At 38.3% G+C, this 15329-nt stretch overlaps 1 protein-coding gene across 1 annotated transcript; it reads left to right on the top strand.

Annotated features, from left to right (window-relative positions):
- Positions 1–1478: 1478 nt before the first annotated feature.
- On the top strand, positions 1479–13643 carry LOC127644109 (serine/threonine-protein phosphatase 2A 55 kDa regulatory subunit B gamma isoform-like). Its single transcript, XM_052127129.1, has 9 exons — positions 1479–2246; positions 3562–3659; positions 7135–7309; positions 7590–7702; positions 7938–8115; positions 10812–10976; positions 11609–11778; positions 11993–12084; positions 12286–13643. The coding sequence occupies exons 1-9, from the start codon at positions 2183–2185 to the stop codon at positions 12575–12577; spliced, it is 1347 nt and encodes a 448-aa protein (XP_051983089.1). The 5' UTR covers positions 1479–2182; the 3' UTR covers positions 12578–13643.
- The last annotated feature ends 1686 nt before the right edge of the window (positions 13644–15329 follow it).

Here is a 15329-nt window from a genome sequence, read left to right as displayed (position 1 = left end):
AGTAGTTCAAATGACCTGAAATGGTTTTTATGAACCATTATAGGCTATTGATTAGATCTAAAATGACCTCTTTTAAAATAAAAAATAAAAAAAACATCAGTGAGGCACTTACAATGGAAGTGAATAAAAGCCTACTCACTGTTTCAAAAGCATAGCCACAACACGTAAACAATATGTGTGTAAACTAAACTTTTCCGTGAGTATAGCCAATATTACTTCGCTGTCATTACGATGGAATGTCAACAAACCCTAAAACCACTTTTTGCTCTTTTTTTTTTTTTTTTTTTAAACCATTAATAAAGCAACGTTCCACAACGTTATTTTGAAATTGAATTTAAGCAATATCTATGGTTCAATAAGTTATGCTCAATTAACAGGATTTGTGGCATAATGTTGACTACCACAACACAAATTATTTAACCTCGCCCCTCCTTTTCTAAAACGAAAAAAGGCACTTACAATGGAAGTGAATGGGCCCAATTCTTGGAGGGTTGAAAGGCACAGATGTAAAGCTTATAATAAAAAAAATTGGATATAACTTTGCACAAAAAAAGGTAAGTACGCAATATGATCACACTTGAATCATGTTAACACACGTATTGTTTACGTCTTGTGGCTATACTTTAAAAAAGATTATTTTAACCTTTATCTATTGGCCTTATTTACTTCCATTGTAATTTACTTACATTGTAAGTGCCTCACCATAACCCAGATTTTTTCTTTTTTTAAAGAAAATGTTAGACAAGTCGAAATAAATGTTTATGGTGATCAACGTTATGCCACAAATGCTGTCGATTGAGCTTAACTTGTATTGAACCTGCAATATTCCATTAAAATAAGATTAATCCATGTTACATTAACCTAGAAAGTCCAGTGAGTGTTTACTTTAAAAGTAAAAGTGTTTACTTGTATATTTTTATTTGTTGCCAGTTTGGATTTTGGCTGCTAAAAATCCAATCCTTTCCCATCCTGTTGTGCATGAACATTCACAAACACTTGGGGGAGCCACTCTACAAGTTTTACAACATTTTTCATAGCCACCTCCCCATGTTCTCTCCATCTTAACTCCTTTAATGAATTCAAATCTGTTTTTACATTAATTTACAGCTCTTTCCTCTTACACCGAAGCTTATTTTCATCCCATTTCATAGTTCCCTCCTCCTTCATCCTTCCCCACTTTGATCTCCTACTCTTTAAGCTGCTTTCACCTTGCCCAATTCAGATCAGCAGATTGCACTGATACAGCCTTGCAGTCATGCTTCTCACTCCCCTGAATTGCTCTGCATTCCCGATCCTCTTCCCTCCATCTCTCTGGTTCCCTCATCTACTCTCCACTCCAGGCTCATTCCTCTTGTCACCTGCAGTGGGAGGAGCAACCGAAGATAGCTGAGCTCTGATTGGCTAAGCATGGAGGAGGAGGCTTCTGTGACATTGTGATGCTGTGCAGATGCTCAGCAGCAGTGGTAGTCTAAAAACACAGGCAAGCGGCATCCTCTCTCTTTTTCCCTCTTTCTCTCCCTCCCCCCTCTTTTTCATCTCTCTCTTTTTCTCTCTCCTTTCCCCTCGCACACACACACACACACACACACACACACGTACGCATACACACGCGTACTCCGTCACACTGCAGCAGAAGGAAGAGAACACACTGTGAAGCTGTGAGGTTGGATCAGGCCTCTCTGCTCATCTCTCCAGTGGAACACAACCTGTCTCTCTCCTCCGCTCTCCTTCAAGGACTACTGCACCCAGGGAGTGCCTGCTGTCTCTACGCTTGGACTTACTGCAGCACGACGGATATACCTAGAAGGCCTTTCTCTTTTTTTACTCTTCGTTTCTTGTTGCTAGGCAGTGTTGGCTGAGCATCAGGCCCTCATATGTGTGTTTAAGCGTGTATGCATGTATGTGAGTGTATGACAGGGTCCTCTTCTCCATCTGACTGAGCACACGCTTGAACGTGGGACAGTTTTACATCCCACCTGTCATTCTTTTACGGGTGGCATCCTTTGCATCCTTATCACTTGCTGCTCTTCTTCCTCCTGAACAAGGCGGACTGTATCCCAGGATGCTGAGCAGCAAGCCACTCTGCTAGGCCGCAGCATGGGCAAAGCACCGGGGGGGTGGGACAGCACGGATTGGTCGGCTCTGTTCCGGACGGGCGCGCTTACGCACTCCGCCGCTTCCGATGGGTGAGGACGGCGAGAGCTCCAAAATCAATCACAGCTTCCTCCGAGACTATGTCACTGAAGGTATATATACACACATTCACACTAGCATGAACACACCCTATTACAAAATCCACAAATACAGTCACTCACACCAGTGTTCCCTTGAACACACACTCGCAGTCTCGCACATATGTTATTTGATCCTGTTCACCTCTCTGAAGTTCTAAATATAACCTTGGTCTCAGTTCTAATACAGCTGACTCATCAGATTTTAGTCACCTAGTCCCACCACACACATTAAAGCCTGTATTAAGTGTGGCTGTTTACAGTAAACACAGTTATTGCGTCTTATTGTTAGTACGGCAAGGCTGCACTGTCAACCATTCAGAATAATGGAATACTATCTATACATTGATTGGCTCTGTTGTCACATGCATCTTAAAATATGAGATGATAGGTTTTGATTGTGAAGGATACTAGTATATACTGCTAATTCTATTTGTACATTTTCTAAAAGTGACTTGTTTCTTTTCCAGGTTTCTTTTTTTTGTCAGCATAATCAAGTTACAGTGCAAAATTACTTAATCAAAAGCAGGCCAGGCTATTTTTATGTGGTGCCATCATTGTGCTGGAAGACGCGTATTTATCAACTTAAAGGGTCTGCACAATGTGAAATCGACTAAAAGTGTTTGCGTCTGCAAAATAACAGCCGTGCAGCTTGTGCAGTGCAAGCACATGTCCATGAACTGCTGTTACTTAAGTAATTAGTACCATCAAAGTTTTTTTGGCTGAGATTTTCAGGAAAGACTGTTAAGTAAAATTATAAGCATTTTGTTCAGAGTATACTGTTATTCGCCACCTATCTCTTAACATTTTTTAAATGTGTAAATGTTGCCATTGAAAGGTAAATAATGAAACATAATGAAACTGGAAAAAATGAAACCGCCATTGTTGCAACCAGCAGTTGTTCACACATCCCTAAAATCATAAATATGAGTTATTAAACACTGCACTTAAACCAATTGAAACTGTGAAACTGTGCAAAGTTTTGTCTTGAATTGATTTATGCTTTATGTTAGCATTGAGATTAAAAAAAATATGGCCTGGACTGCTTTTACAGAAAACAACAAAAAGCATGTATTCTGTTACTATTACTGTTTATTACTATTAATAGTTATAGAAATAATGATAAATAATAAAATGATTTGTATTAGTATTACTACTGTTTTTGTTGTTAATTATTTTATATATTTAAATAATAATAATTATTAAAATAAAATATAATTATTACAACAAAAATGATAGGAATACAAATTAAAATCAATGTATTATTATTATTATTATTATTATTATTTTCACTGATAGATTAACACCACCCCTCTCTTTTTCTCTCCAGCTGATGTCATTTCTACAGTTGAGTTTAACCAGACTGGGGATCTGCTGGCCACAGGGGATAAGGGAGGGAGAGTGGTCATCTTCCAGCGAGAGACAGAGGTGGGTCAGAGTGTGAGAAAAGCCCTGCAGTGGGGGATTGATAATGGGGATTTAAGCAGTGTTTTAATAAGCAACTTGATGAATTACATGACGAAGAGTTTGACTTTGGGGGGAGGGGACTATCAAAGACAGAGTTCCCACCTATCCTTAAAAATTCTTAAAATGTCTTATTCAGTTTTCAAAAACGTAAGGACAAATGTAAGGTTCCCATGGATCCTTAAAAAGTCTTAAATATTTTAGATTATACAACAGAAGTCTTAATCATCATTTAAACAGGTCTTAATGAGGCACAGGTGGTACCATCCTGATCATGTGCACACATACACTTGTACCATGCATTCCTCTGGCTGAAGCAAACACTTACAAACAATATATTTTAGGTTTTCTAATAATTAGATGATTGAAGATTATCAACTTATAGCATACTGAATTAAAAAGCTAACCTGTTCAACATTAAATAATTAAATACAACATAACAGCTAAACTTTATTTATAGTTAATTAACAGCAAATTTGGTTAACCTCTTATACCGATAATAAGCTCATCTCTGATCTCAGGTATGTGGGTGGATATGGTGGGAAGGGATGATGTATAGACCAATCGGCCACTGTTTTACAGCTTGAGGACAGGGATGATTGTGGAGCATTTGAAGCAGCAGGGAACTTCACACTGCTCTAGTGATCTGTTGAAGATCTGTGTGAAGATGGAGCTGCTGGTTAGCACAAGATTTTAGACTAGTGGGTGAAACACCATCTGGGCACTTTTCTTTACTTGTCTTCTGTTTCTGGAAGACCTGGCACACATCATCTTCACAGATTTTAAGTGCATGTTGAGAAGGAGGAGAGGGTAGTAGGATGGTGACAGGAGGTGTAAATGTTTGTGTGCTGTGAAGGTCGGAGTGGGTGTGGGTTGTGTGACTGGGCTATCTGCAGTAAAACACTTTTTACAATCTTTACTATAGGTTTAGCTGATTTTAGTTTCTGCCTGTAGGATGGAAGCTGAAGATGAACCAGGCAGTGATCAGAGAGTCCTAAAGCTGCATGTGGGACAGAGTGATGTGCATCCTTTATTGTTATGTAGCAATGATCCAGTGCATTTCTGTCTCTGGTGGGGCATGTAATGTGCTGTTTGTATTTTGGCAGTTCACGTGTGAGATTTGCCTTGTTAAAATCTCCAAGAATAATAATAAGTGAGTCCAGGTGTTGTTGCTCCATGTCTGTGATCTGATCAGCCAGTTGTTGCAGTGCTGCATTCATACACGCGTTTGGAGGAATATAAACATTCAAAAGTATTGTAATAAATCTCTCGTGCAGTCCTACGGTGGTCCAAGAACTCGCTACAGCCAGCCGGTTTAATTTAAAGGGGTTTACACTTTATTTCAAATACATAAGCTAAAACTCAATATCACGGGTACAGATATGAAGAAATGGGAAGAGAGACACTGGAAAACCTGCAACACATCACTCCATCTACACACAGTGAGTTTCACGCTTAACCATCACACAGTGTTTTATAGTCAACGTAACATACAGCCTGCACAGAACACAGTGACTACAAGTAGGGCGTGTTTCCCCAATCTTCGTTCCCCGATCTCCCTCCCTGTCCCCGCTGTCTGCTACACAATCAAAACAGTTCATACATGCATGAATAAATTAAAAACGCTTCCCTCTCCACGGGCGAAGAAGACCCATCCATATGGTGCGGATAGTGCCAGCAGCAACCCGTATCTGCGTTCGAAAATGCCAATCCACAAGCCGGGGCATTTAGTTCATTCGCATTGTCCGTTCAACGTTCGCGTCAGAGGATTCTCCCGCTCGGAGTCGCAATGGCAGGTGGATGACAATCAAGTGGAATTCCAAGGTAATTGGTGACACTATAATAGTTTCCCCCCCTCTAACTCGCTATGCTCACCCAGAGGCAACTAACTAGCTCACTATCTTCATCTCCGGAGGGCCTATTGTCCCCGAGAGACAGCCAAGACATTCTCCACAAGTCACCACCTCCGAACCCCTCTTCACTTCCTCACACCTCTCTTTTAAAGTCCTTTGTGTACAACTTCCACAGGTGAATGTCATCAAAGCAATCAGTGATCGCCCAATGACGACACACTACAGTATACACAAGGAAAACCCCTGCAGCAAGTAGAAAGGCTTATGAAGGTTTATGAAGAGTACCTCTAAATTAGGACTGCACATCTTCTTCAGCATTGTTACGTCTGTACACCAACATTTGTTGATGTAAATGCACGCTCCATGGCCTCTCGTTTTCCCCGTTAACACCACGGTGCGATCTGCTCTGAACAGCTGGAAGCACGGCAGATGTAATGCGCTGTCTGGAAAAGCTTCACTCAGTCAGGTTTCCATAAAGCAGAATTTGCAAAGTCCTTATTTTTACAGGTTGCAAAGTCCTTTTTTTTACAGGAGAATTAATTTGTCTTGGAATTTGTTTTGTTAGGAAGAGAGCAGAGATTCGCTAGATGAATGCTTGGCAGTGCAGTTCAAAAGCCATGCTGTCGGAGCTAGACCAGCACACCGGCTCGCTTCCCACATTTGCGTCTTTTAGCGCACTTGAACAGCACCGCAGCTCCTCCGACTAAAATGTCCAACAGAACATCTGAATAATCAAAAACCAGTAAAAGATTGTCTGGCATGTGCTGCCGAATATTCAGCAGCTCGTCTCTGGTAAAAACTGATCAGAAATAAATTACTAAGCAAAGGACAAACAAACAAAAACAGCAAAAGAACTGTAGAGCTCCATACCGAGGTTGCCATCCACAGCGCCATCTTTGATGTATGATGTAGATGTATGATAATGGTTTACATAAACCAATTTTAATGTAATATAAATGTGGAAATCATGTCTTGAGTATTTAAAACTTGCACATATACTACCCTGTTTTACTGATAAGGTCATGCTGAATGTGTGCCCTTGCCTGTTTAAATAAGAGTCTGTGATGCATGATTTATTTTGAGATTGTTTTGAGATGGGTTTTTATGGTGTGGGGATACAGTATTCATTTTATTTGTTCAGGTCTTGAAAAATGTCTTAAAAAGTCTTAAATTTGATTTTAAAAAATCAGCAGCAACCCTGCAAAGGTCATGATGATTTAAAAAATGCTGTGTTGCATAAAAATATTGCAATAATCTTTATTTTTATAGCTCTACTACAGCATAGAAAACTAAATATGCATGAGGTGATTTTAATAGCCCAAAGAGTTCTCTGACAGAATTTAAATTAATCTGAGTTAAATTGCTTCATAAAGCCACAGTACAAGATATTTAATGTGACATAGTGCCATCTGGTTCTCAGATTACTCTCACGCCTTCATTGCGGAATGCTGTCACAATATGTATATGCATTTTCTTTGTATATATATATATATATATATATATATATATATATATATATATATATATATATACACACACACACACTGTATTTCTGTTATGTATATGTGTCTTCTTTCTTGAAACAGTCTAAAGGTGAATCTGAGGAACTTGGAGAATCAGGTGAGTATAATGTCTACAGTACGTTCCAGAGTCATGAACCAGACTTCGACTATCTGAAGAGTTTAGAGATTGAAGAGAAGATCAACAAGATCCGATGGCTGCCACAGCAAAACGCTGCCCACTTTCTCCTCTCAACCAATGGTAAGAAAACTCTGCCTACCCTTCAATGGTTAAAACTTGTCTCATATTTGTCTTGGTAGGCTAATCCTCATGATAAGAAAGAGAAACCATCCATCAGAAGGAAATAATTATTGGTCTTTTGATTCATCTGTGCTATAGATAAATATAAAACACTGGACAGTGATAGTAGTTGCATTACACATTTTCAGTAAATGAGCACTAGCATGAATGTACCATTGAATCATAAGATATTATTAGAAATTAATGGTTGATCATTGCTCTGGTATGTTAACTCCGACAGATAAAACTATAAAGCTATGGAAGGTGAGCGAGAGAGACAAGCGACCAGAGGGCTACAATCTGAAAGATGAAGAAGGGAGAATTAAAGACATTTCCACCGTGACCTCATTACGGGTATTTTCACAGCTGGCATTTTGGGTTAACCATTGAGTGATGGATAGCTTATCAGTGTGTGAATGACTGGCGTGATGTAGCATTTGTTTTAGTCATTGATTTTGGTCACACATAATAACTTTCATAAATAACATTAGTTACATTATAGTATAATCCTTTACAAATCAGTAGTTCACAATAGTTGATTATGAAAACAGAAGCCCGTAGTCAGATGCCAAAATCTATTTCCTTCAAGGTGCCAGTCTTGAAGCCCACTGACCTGATGGTTGAGGTTCGGCCCAGGAGAATCTTTTCTAATGGCCACACCTACCACGTCAATTCTATCTCAATCAATAGCGATGGAGAGACCTATCTGTCTGCGGATGATCTCAGAATCAACATGTGGCACCTGGACATCACAGACAGAAGCTTCAGTATCCTTTATGTGGTCTATTCAATGTTTTATTCAGTTTAGATTTACAGGGACATTGTACATCAATAAACATTTCTGTATATGCGCCAGTTTAGCTATTATAGCTAATTTTCAACTTTAGTCCCTGGGCAGGACATCCAAATAAAATTAAAAAAAAAATTGAGATAAAAATTGAGGACAAATATAACAATAATAAAACTGATTACAATCTTTAAAATTCAAGTGAAAATAAACATTATAAAACAGTATCATATACAGTATATATACTTTTAAAAAAAATTATATATTAAAAGCATATTTAATTCAGAATTGAAAATTATGGAGTATTATCACACTGTTGATTTTCTTTTAAGTGTATATGAATGTGTGATATGTTTTACTGGTCCTGATATGAATAGGCAAAATATTCCATGTCTGACTTGCTATGACAGCAAAACTTGACTGACCAAAAGCTGATCTTCGCATGGGTACTTCACAGACCCCTCTAGCAATAGATCTAGTGGATCTGCCCATTATTCTTTTTTTTAATAAACTCTGAAAGAGGAGAAGGAGCTTAACCATACAAGATTTTATATACATGACCAGAATCTGTTTGTATAATTAAATTATCCCAGCTTTGTGAGGTTTGTGACACAATTTTTAGTCTCAGCCTCCCATGCACACCCACTGTTGACTGACAGATCATATAATGCATATTACGCACAATAGTGGAAAACGCTGGCTGAAATAACCAGTTCTAATCTGATCAGTTGGTTGTTACACAATTTCTGGGTGCACAGGGCACACATTTAACAGTCAGCCTGGAAACAAAGTTGTGTTATAAGGTTCAAGAGTGCTTAGGAAGAAAAAATTGGTGAATTTGCCAAAGTTTTTGAGGTTTGTGGCAGAATTTTTGAGAGACATTCAGAGTTTTGTTAACTCTACAAACTGTAATTGGTCGCTTTACATACGTATCACTCAGATGGTCTTTTCCTGTCTAAGTGTGCGGTTTGTGGCTGCAAAGTCAAAATCTGGTTTTACACAGACACACAGCCACTGAATAAAAAACAAGCCTACTAATTGTGTCGCCTTACACTTCATTGGCACCAAAAAAAGACAATCTACAGCATATAACAAAATAATTGGGATTTAAGCATGAATTTTGCATCCGTGAGATCTATTTGATATGAACTATGAACTTGATTAATTGTTTTGTGCTTGCACAGGATGCCTTGCATTGATGTGTATTCAGTCTTGCAACTGGGAGAGTTTTTGTGTTCCAGACTGCGAGCAGGGCGTTAACATAGAAATTAAATATCAATGAAAACAATGAAATAATTCACCAAGGAAACACTCTCATCTAAAACTCATAATAGCAACCTGCAGGAGATATGTTTGTTGTGTGTGCATGCATGTAATGTGAGTGCGGTCGTAGTAACTACAACACAACTGAAATACTTATAATATTGAGAGAGCCGAACAGACATAGTTTATAAGCGACCACTGTCAGTATGTACTTTCAGTTGTAAACCCTGTGATCTTAGTTTTACATGAAGCTTATTAAACTCCTCCATGAGGATTTATTAATGAATAACTGTATTATAATAAAATGATAGTTCACCCATAAATTTAAATTCTCTCATCATTTACTCACCCTCATGCCATCCCAGATGTGTATTACTTTCTTTCTTCTGCTGAACATAAACAAAGATATTTAGAAGAATATCTCCGCTCTGTTGGTCCATACAATTCAAGTCAATGGTGGCCAAAACATTGAAGATCCAAAAAAGCACATAAAGGCAGCATAAAAGTAATCCATAAGACTCAGTGGTTAAATGTATATCTTCAGAAGCAACAGGAATGGTGTGGGTGAGAAATAGATTTTAAGATTTAACATTTAAGTTTTTTCATTATAAATTTTCCTACCTGCCCAGTAGGTGGCGATATGCACAAATAATGTAAATCTTCAAAAACAAATAAAGATGGAAGTGAAAGTGGAGATTTATAGTAAAAAAGGACTGAAATATTGATCTGTTTCTCACCCACACCTATTATATTGCTTCTGAAAATATGGATTTAACGACTAGAGTCTTATGGATGAGTTTTATGCTTCCTGGACCTTCAAAGTTCTGGCCACCATTCACTTTCATTGTATGAACCTACAGAGCTGAAATATGTTTCTAAAAATCTTCGTTTGTGTTCATCCAAAGAAAGAAAGTCTGCACTGGGATAGCATGAGGGTAGGTAAATGATGAAATTATTTTTTTTTACCCCATCTTGGGTGATATTGTTCTAGTTAATGGTTTTGGCTGCTGTTGGATACATTGCTAGGTAGTACATGTGCTCTGACTTTTTTCCCTTTTGCTTCCTGTTTCCTCCTTTTACAATTAGTTAAATGGCAAAAATGCTAAAAATCTGGGCTCATAAACATTGTAGATTGAAACCCCTCAAATGCACAGTTTCCGCAATCCAAGACCACACAGTTATGACCAATTATGTTGAAAAATATTTTATTTCCACCCTGCTGTGCATGTGAAAAACTTAATTTGTTAAATAAGCAAAAAGAAAACTTTTATCAAAAATCTTTTCTCCTTTTAGGTTTAGGTCTCATTTTGAAAACATCTACCCTTGAAAGTACATATTTTTATATGTGCATTCTTTCCTACACGCTTTCAGAACTGTAAATGAGATGCTTCCCTTGACCACTGCCCCTCCCAGACATTTTGGACATTAAGCCAGCCAATATGGAGGACCTGACAGAGGTTATAACAGCAGCAGAGTTCCACCCGCACCACTGTCACTTGTTTGTTTACAGCAGCAGTAAGGGCACGCTACGCCTCTGTGACATGAGAGAGTCTGCACTCTGTGACAAGCACTCCAAAAGTAAGTATACACTTTTTTTGCAAAAGTATGACTCCAGCCTTTGTTGCATATATAGCTGTAATGTTACTCTGCAGAGTCTGTACTCTCTCATTTCATATGTATTAGTGCTGTTTGTTAGGACCATAAACATTTCTAGGGATCAGAATATCACAGATTTATTCTTCAGAGTAAAGGTCTGGTATACATTACAACTATCTGTAAATCCTGCTTCATGTTTCTTTATGCCCTTGAAATTTACATAACCAGAAACAGCTGGAAAAGCTCAATTCAAAAAGACAGTGGGGAAGCATTGAAATAGAAAACAATTAAAAGAGAACAGCTGCACTAGCTGGTGTGGAAATTAGCACTATAGCATTTGTAGCAAGATTCACACTTATAACAGCATTAAAAGACAAGCAATCCACAGTGTAAAAGGCTTTTCATTGCCATTATTATATGTGAAACCATTGAAACTGTTCCCCAACAGAGTTTGATTGCCACAAAATGCCTGCTGATTGAAGGCTAGAGTGTAAACTTTGAAGCTAGGCTCATCATTGCAAAACCGCTGCTCTGAGATGTGAAATGCTGCCCTATCCTAATTATTTCATGTGAATTTGTACACTGTTTGAATCTGCATCTTTTCTGTACCTCAGTCTTTGAGGAGCCAGAGGACCCAGGCAATCGTTCATTCTTCTCTGAGATAATTTCATCGGTTTCTGATGTCAAGTTCAGCCATAGTGGACGATATCTGCTCACCAGAGACTACTTAACTGTAAAGGTATGGGACCTCCATATGGAGAAGGGCCCAGTGGAGACCTACCAGGTGAGAAACACAAAGGGTAACATGCAAATTACACCTTATTCGCTATGAAGTTTAGTAGTAGTGCATAGTCATATCCTAGCATTTTGGCTTTGACTTTTGCACCACCCATGTTTTTCAAAAAAAGTTTACTTCTTGATGTCCCTTGTAATTTCTCAGAAATGTAGGAAATGTAAGAATGAAGGTGAAATGTAATAGCCTGTTCTTCCTTTCTCAGGTTCATGAGTACCTAAGAAGTAAGCTTTGCTCTCTGTATGAAAACGACTGCATCTTCGACAAGTTTGAGTGTGTCTGGAATAGTACAGACAGGTAAGCAATTCTGAGGCTTCAGATGATTATACAGGTATCTTATTTAATAGGCATATTTCCTGTCTTCTACTCAAAACGTCTTTCTCTTCCTCCCTTGCATTTCTCTTATGTTCTTTATCATCCACTGATCTCCTCATTTGTACTCTTTGTCATTTCATACACCCATTATATTTTGCTGTCTTTCATTGTACACCTTCCAAGTGTAATCATGACAGGAGCGTATAACAGTTTTTTCCGGATGTTTGATCGAGAGACCGGTCGTGGTGTGACCCTCGAGGCGTGGCGCGAGAGCAGTAAACCACGAGCCGTGCTACGGACTCGCCGCATTTACTCCGGGGGCCGTCGGCACCGGGGTGAAGTGGGCGTTGACAGTCTGGACTTCAGTAAAAAGATTCTGCACATGGCTTGGCACCCGGCCGAAAACATCATCGCCATAGCAGCCACTAACAACCTCTATATCTTTCAGGACAGGGTCAACCCGGAAAACCAGTGACATAAGAACTCTAAGAGGCAGAAATAGTGATCTTCACAGGGCCACAACACAAACATCCATTAAAAAAACACACACACATATATGCACTAAAATGTATTCTTTAAAAACATCAATTACAAAACAATCATATTATTGTCCCTGTGGAGATGGAAATAGTTGCCAAACTCCTACAGTACACATATGGAATTTACGGTTAAGCCGTTCCAACAGAAGAGATCTGCACAGGTGCAGGAGCGTTTATGTATAGCCAGAGACTTTATCCAATATCTCTCTGGTTAATTACATGGCAAGAATGTTGCAAATGGTACGTGGAATTTACGTGACGGTACATTTACGGAATTTACGATTGACTGCATGCTCAGCCAATCCTGGACTCGATTGATAAGTGACTGATGGTGTTGTCAACCATTCCCAGAATGCACTGACCTGTGACTGACAGCTAATAGGGATGGTGAAAAGGGTGGTGCTTCTAGGCTGAAGACTAAGAAAGAGATGGCTCCAATTCTCCATGCCAGGTTGCCATGGAGACAGGTTACTCAGCTGTGATGGTAACAAGAGTGCTCTAAGCAGTCTTCCTATCACGTGCTTCCCAAAATCCTATCCCACAATGCATCTGCTAAACAAGCACTCATTTTCCTTCACAATGAATTTATCATTTGTGGAGACATGGATGCAGAGAAGAACAAATTACTATAACACTCTTGGAGGAGGTTCAAATTCCAGAACATGTCTTGAATATACACTATCAGATCGAAAGGATTGCTCCTTCAGGACACTCACTACTTCATTGAAACACTGTTTTAACTGGATTACACCTCACAATGTGTTATATCTACACCTGTGTGGTAAGAAAGGATGGACCGATGTTAAAATGTAGTTATAGCCTCTTTATTTTTGATTGTACTGATCCCTTAAATAAAGTTAAATCATTAGAAAATAAATGTGAAAAATTTGCAAAACAGCAGAAACGATGAAGACATGGAAAATATTGCAATTTACAGAAATGGCATAGATTTGTCTTGAACATTGGGGGTTGCAGCGTGACGAAGTTACATATTTCCATTGATCATGGTATAAATAGTTGGGGGGGGGGGGGTTACTTTTTTGATTATTGGGGGGTTACATTGGACTTTATGCTGACACATATTGGCATGGATGTAGCATCACACAAAACCAAACGTTTTCAATTACCGGATCCTATTGTAGGCGTATTTGTCACCTATGATTTATTTATTTATCAACCAAAAGTGTCCAGTAATGGAAGGGTTACCCAGATAAAGTGAGTATTATTCGACTTGTCATGTGACAGCAAGGTGGAAACCATGACATAAATAAAACATCTTTTTCTTTTCTTTTTCTGTTGTGAAAATGCTGATATAACTGGAATTTTCATCACATGTGAAAATACATCAGTACAATTATTTTTTTAAAGTAGAGGTAAAACTTTTTTTACGGTTTAAAAAGTTACGAAGTGCATGTTTAAATGAAAAATGACATGTACAAAGCAGCTGAAACCTGCTATCTTTAAGACCACTCAAGTTTACATGTAACATCCTATTCACTCTAGAAAGTACATGGAAAGTTATTGTTCCACTGAGGTGCCATTCACCTAAAGCGTGACTGTTTGTGTGGTGTAGATGTGGTAATGAATAGTTGGGTGTCTGTGTAGCCTTTATGACACAGAGGACAGTGATTGTTTTTGACATATGGCAAAGGTTGATTGAATGTAATTGTCAAACACATGCTTTTAATTAATCCATTTTATAGTGTTATGATGTTAATGGGGTGCTTTAAAATTGACGAGTGATCTTGCTTGCTCGCTTTCTAATTTTTCGTGACTTTATCTGATCGTCGCTTTTCTGTCTTTTCCAGTGTCTTTCACGTGTTTCCATGTCCCATTTTTCTAGTGCTCTTTGCTCTACATATACAAAGGCTGTGCCTCTTACAATCAGTCTATCCATCTCTTTTCCTGTCTTTATCTCCTCTGAGATTTGTTTTACTCTTGATACAGTGCTTGCATGGCAGCACTGTATTGATATTTCTCAAACATTCTGGTCAGGGGTTTGTTCTAAACCCCAAACCCTAAGTATTAAACTTAAGCAGTTCATTCAGCCACTACTGCTTAATGTACAGATCAATTCAAACTTTTTGTTGATAATTTCAGCCTTGTGAATGCTAGCTATTTTTGGTTTTATAAACTTAAGAAATCTATGAATAATGTTTGAAAATTGTCCCATTGACTTACATTGACAATCTAACTGACAACAATGACGTTTTCGTAATATTTTAAAACTGTATTCATATTGGTCTTCTTTCTTCTTTTCCTATTTGCCTACTGAATTGTGATTGGTCTTGTCATTTACATCTGTTTAACCATACAGGAGCCTTTGCACTGCAAAGATCGTGTCATGTTGATTCTCATACACAGTTAACATAAAACAAGACACAGATTGAGTGTCACAACAACACCAAAGCGGCTCTGATGTGGCATTTCATTTACGCATAACTAAGGCCTAAAACCTAAGATTGGCTAAAACTTTAACATTACTCTTGTGCTGCCTTGCAAGCACTGGTATTTCCAGTTTCTTTCTTTTTTTAAGTTTTTTTAATAACTACAGAATGCTGACATCACCTACTAAAGTTCATATAATTTTTGTTATAATGCTTCTCTTCTTTATCTCTCTCACTTTGTTTCTTTCTATCTCACTAAATACGATGACCATCCGATGCACTGTTACCATGGCAATAGGAC

This window comes from Xyrauchen texanus, chromosome 5, assembly GCF_025860055.1.
Source record: "Xyrauchen texanus isolate HMW12.3.18 chromosome 5, RBS_HiC_50CHRs, whole genome shotgun sequence".
Classification (NCBI taxonomy): domain Eukaryota; kingdom Metazoa; phylum Chordata; class Actinopteri; order Cypriniformes; family Catostomidae; genus Xyrauchen; species Xyrauchen texanus.
Note: the sequence above shows the minus strand (reverse complement) of the source record. Positions and strands in the feature narration are given on the sequence as shown.

Bases quoted from the DNA above. Each gene is read 5' to 3' on its own strand.
- LOC127644109 (XM_052127129.1), top strand. From the start codon at position 2,183: ATGGGTGAGGACGGCGAGAGCTCCAAAATCAATCACAGCTTCCTCCGA. The intron at 2,247-3,561 runs GTATATATACAC...TTTTCTCTCCAG, and splicing joins CCGAGACTATGTCACTGAAG to CTGATGTCATTTCTACAGTT. The intron at 7,703-7,937 runs GTATTTTCACAG...ATTTCCTTCAAG, and splicing joins CCACCGTGACCTCATTACGG to GTGCCAGTCTTGAAGCCCAC.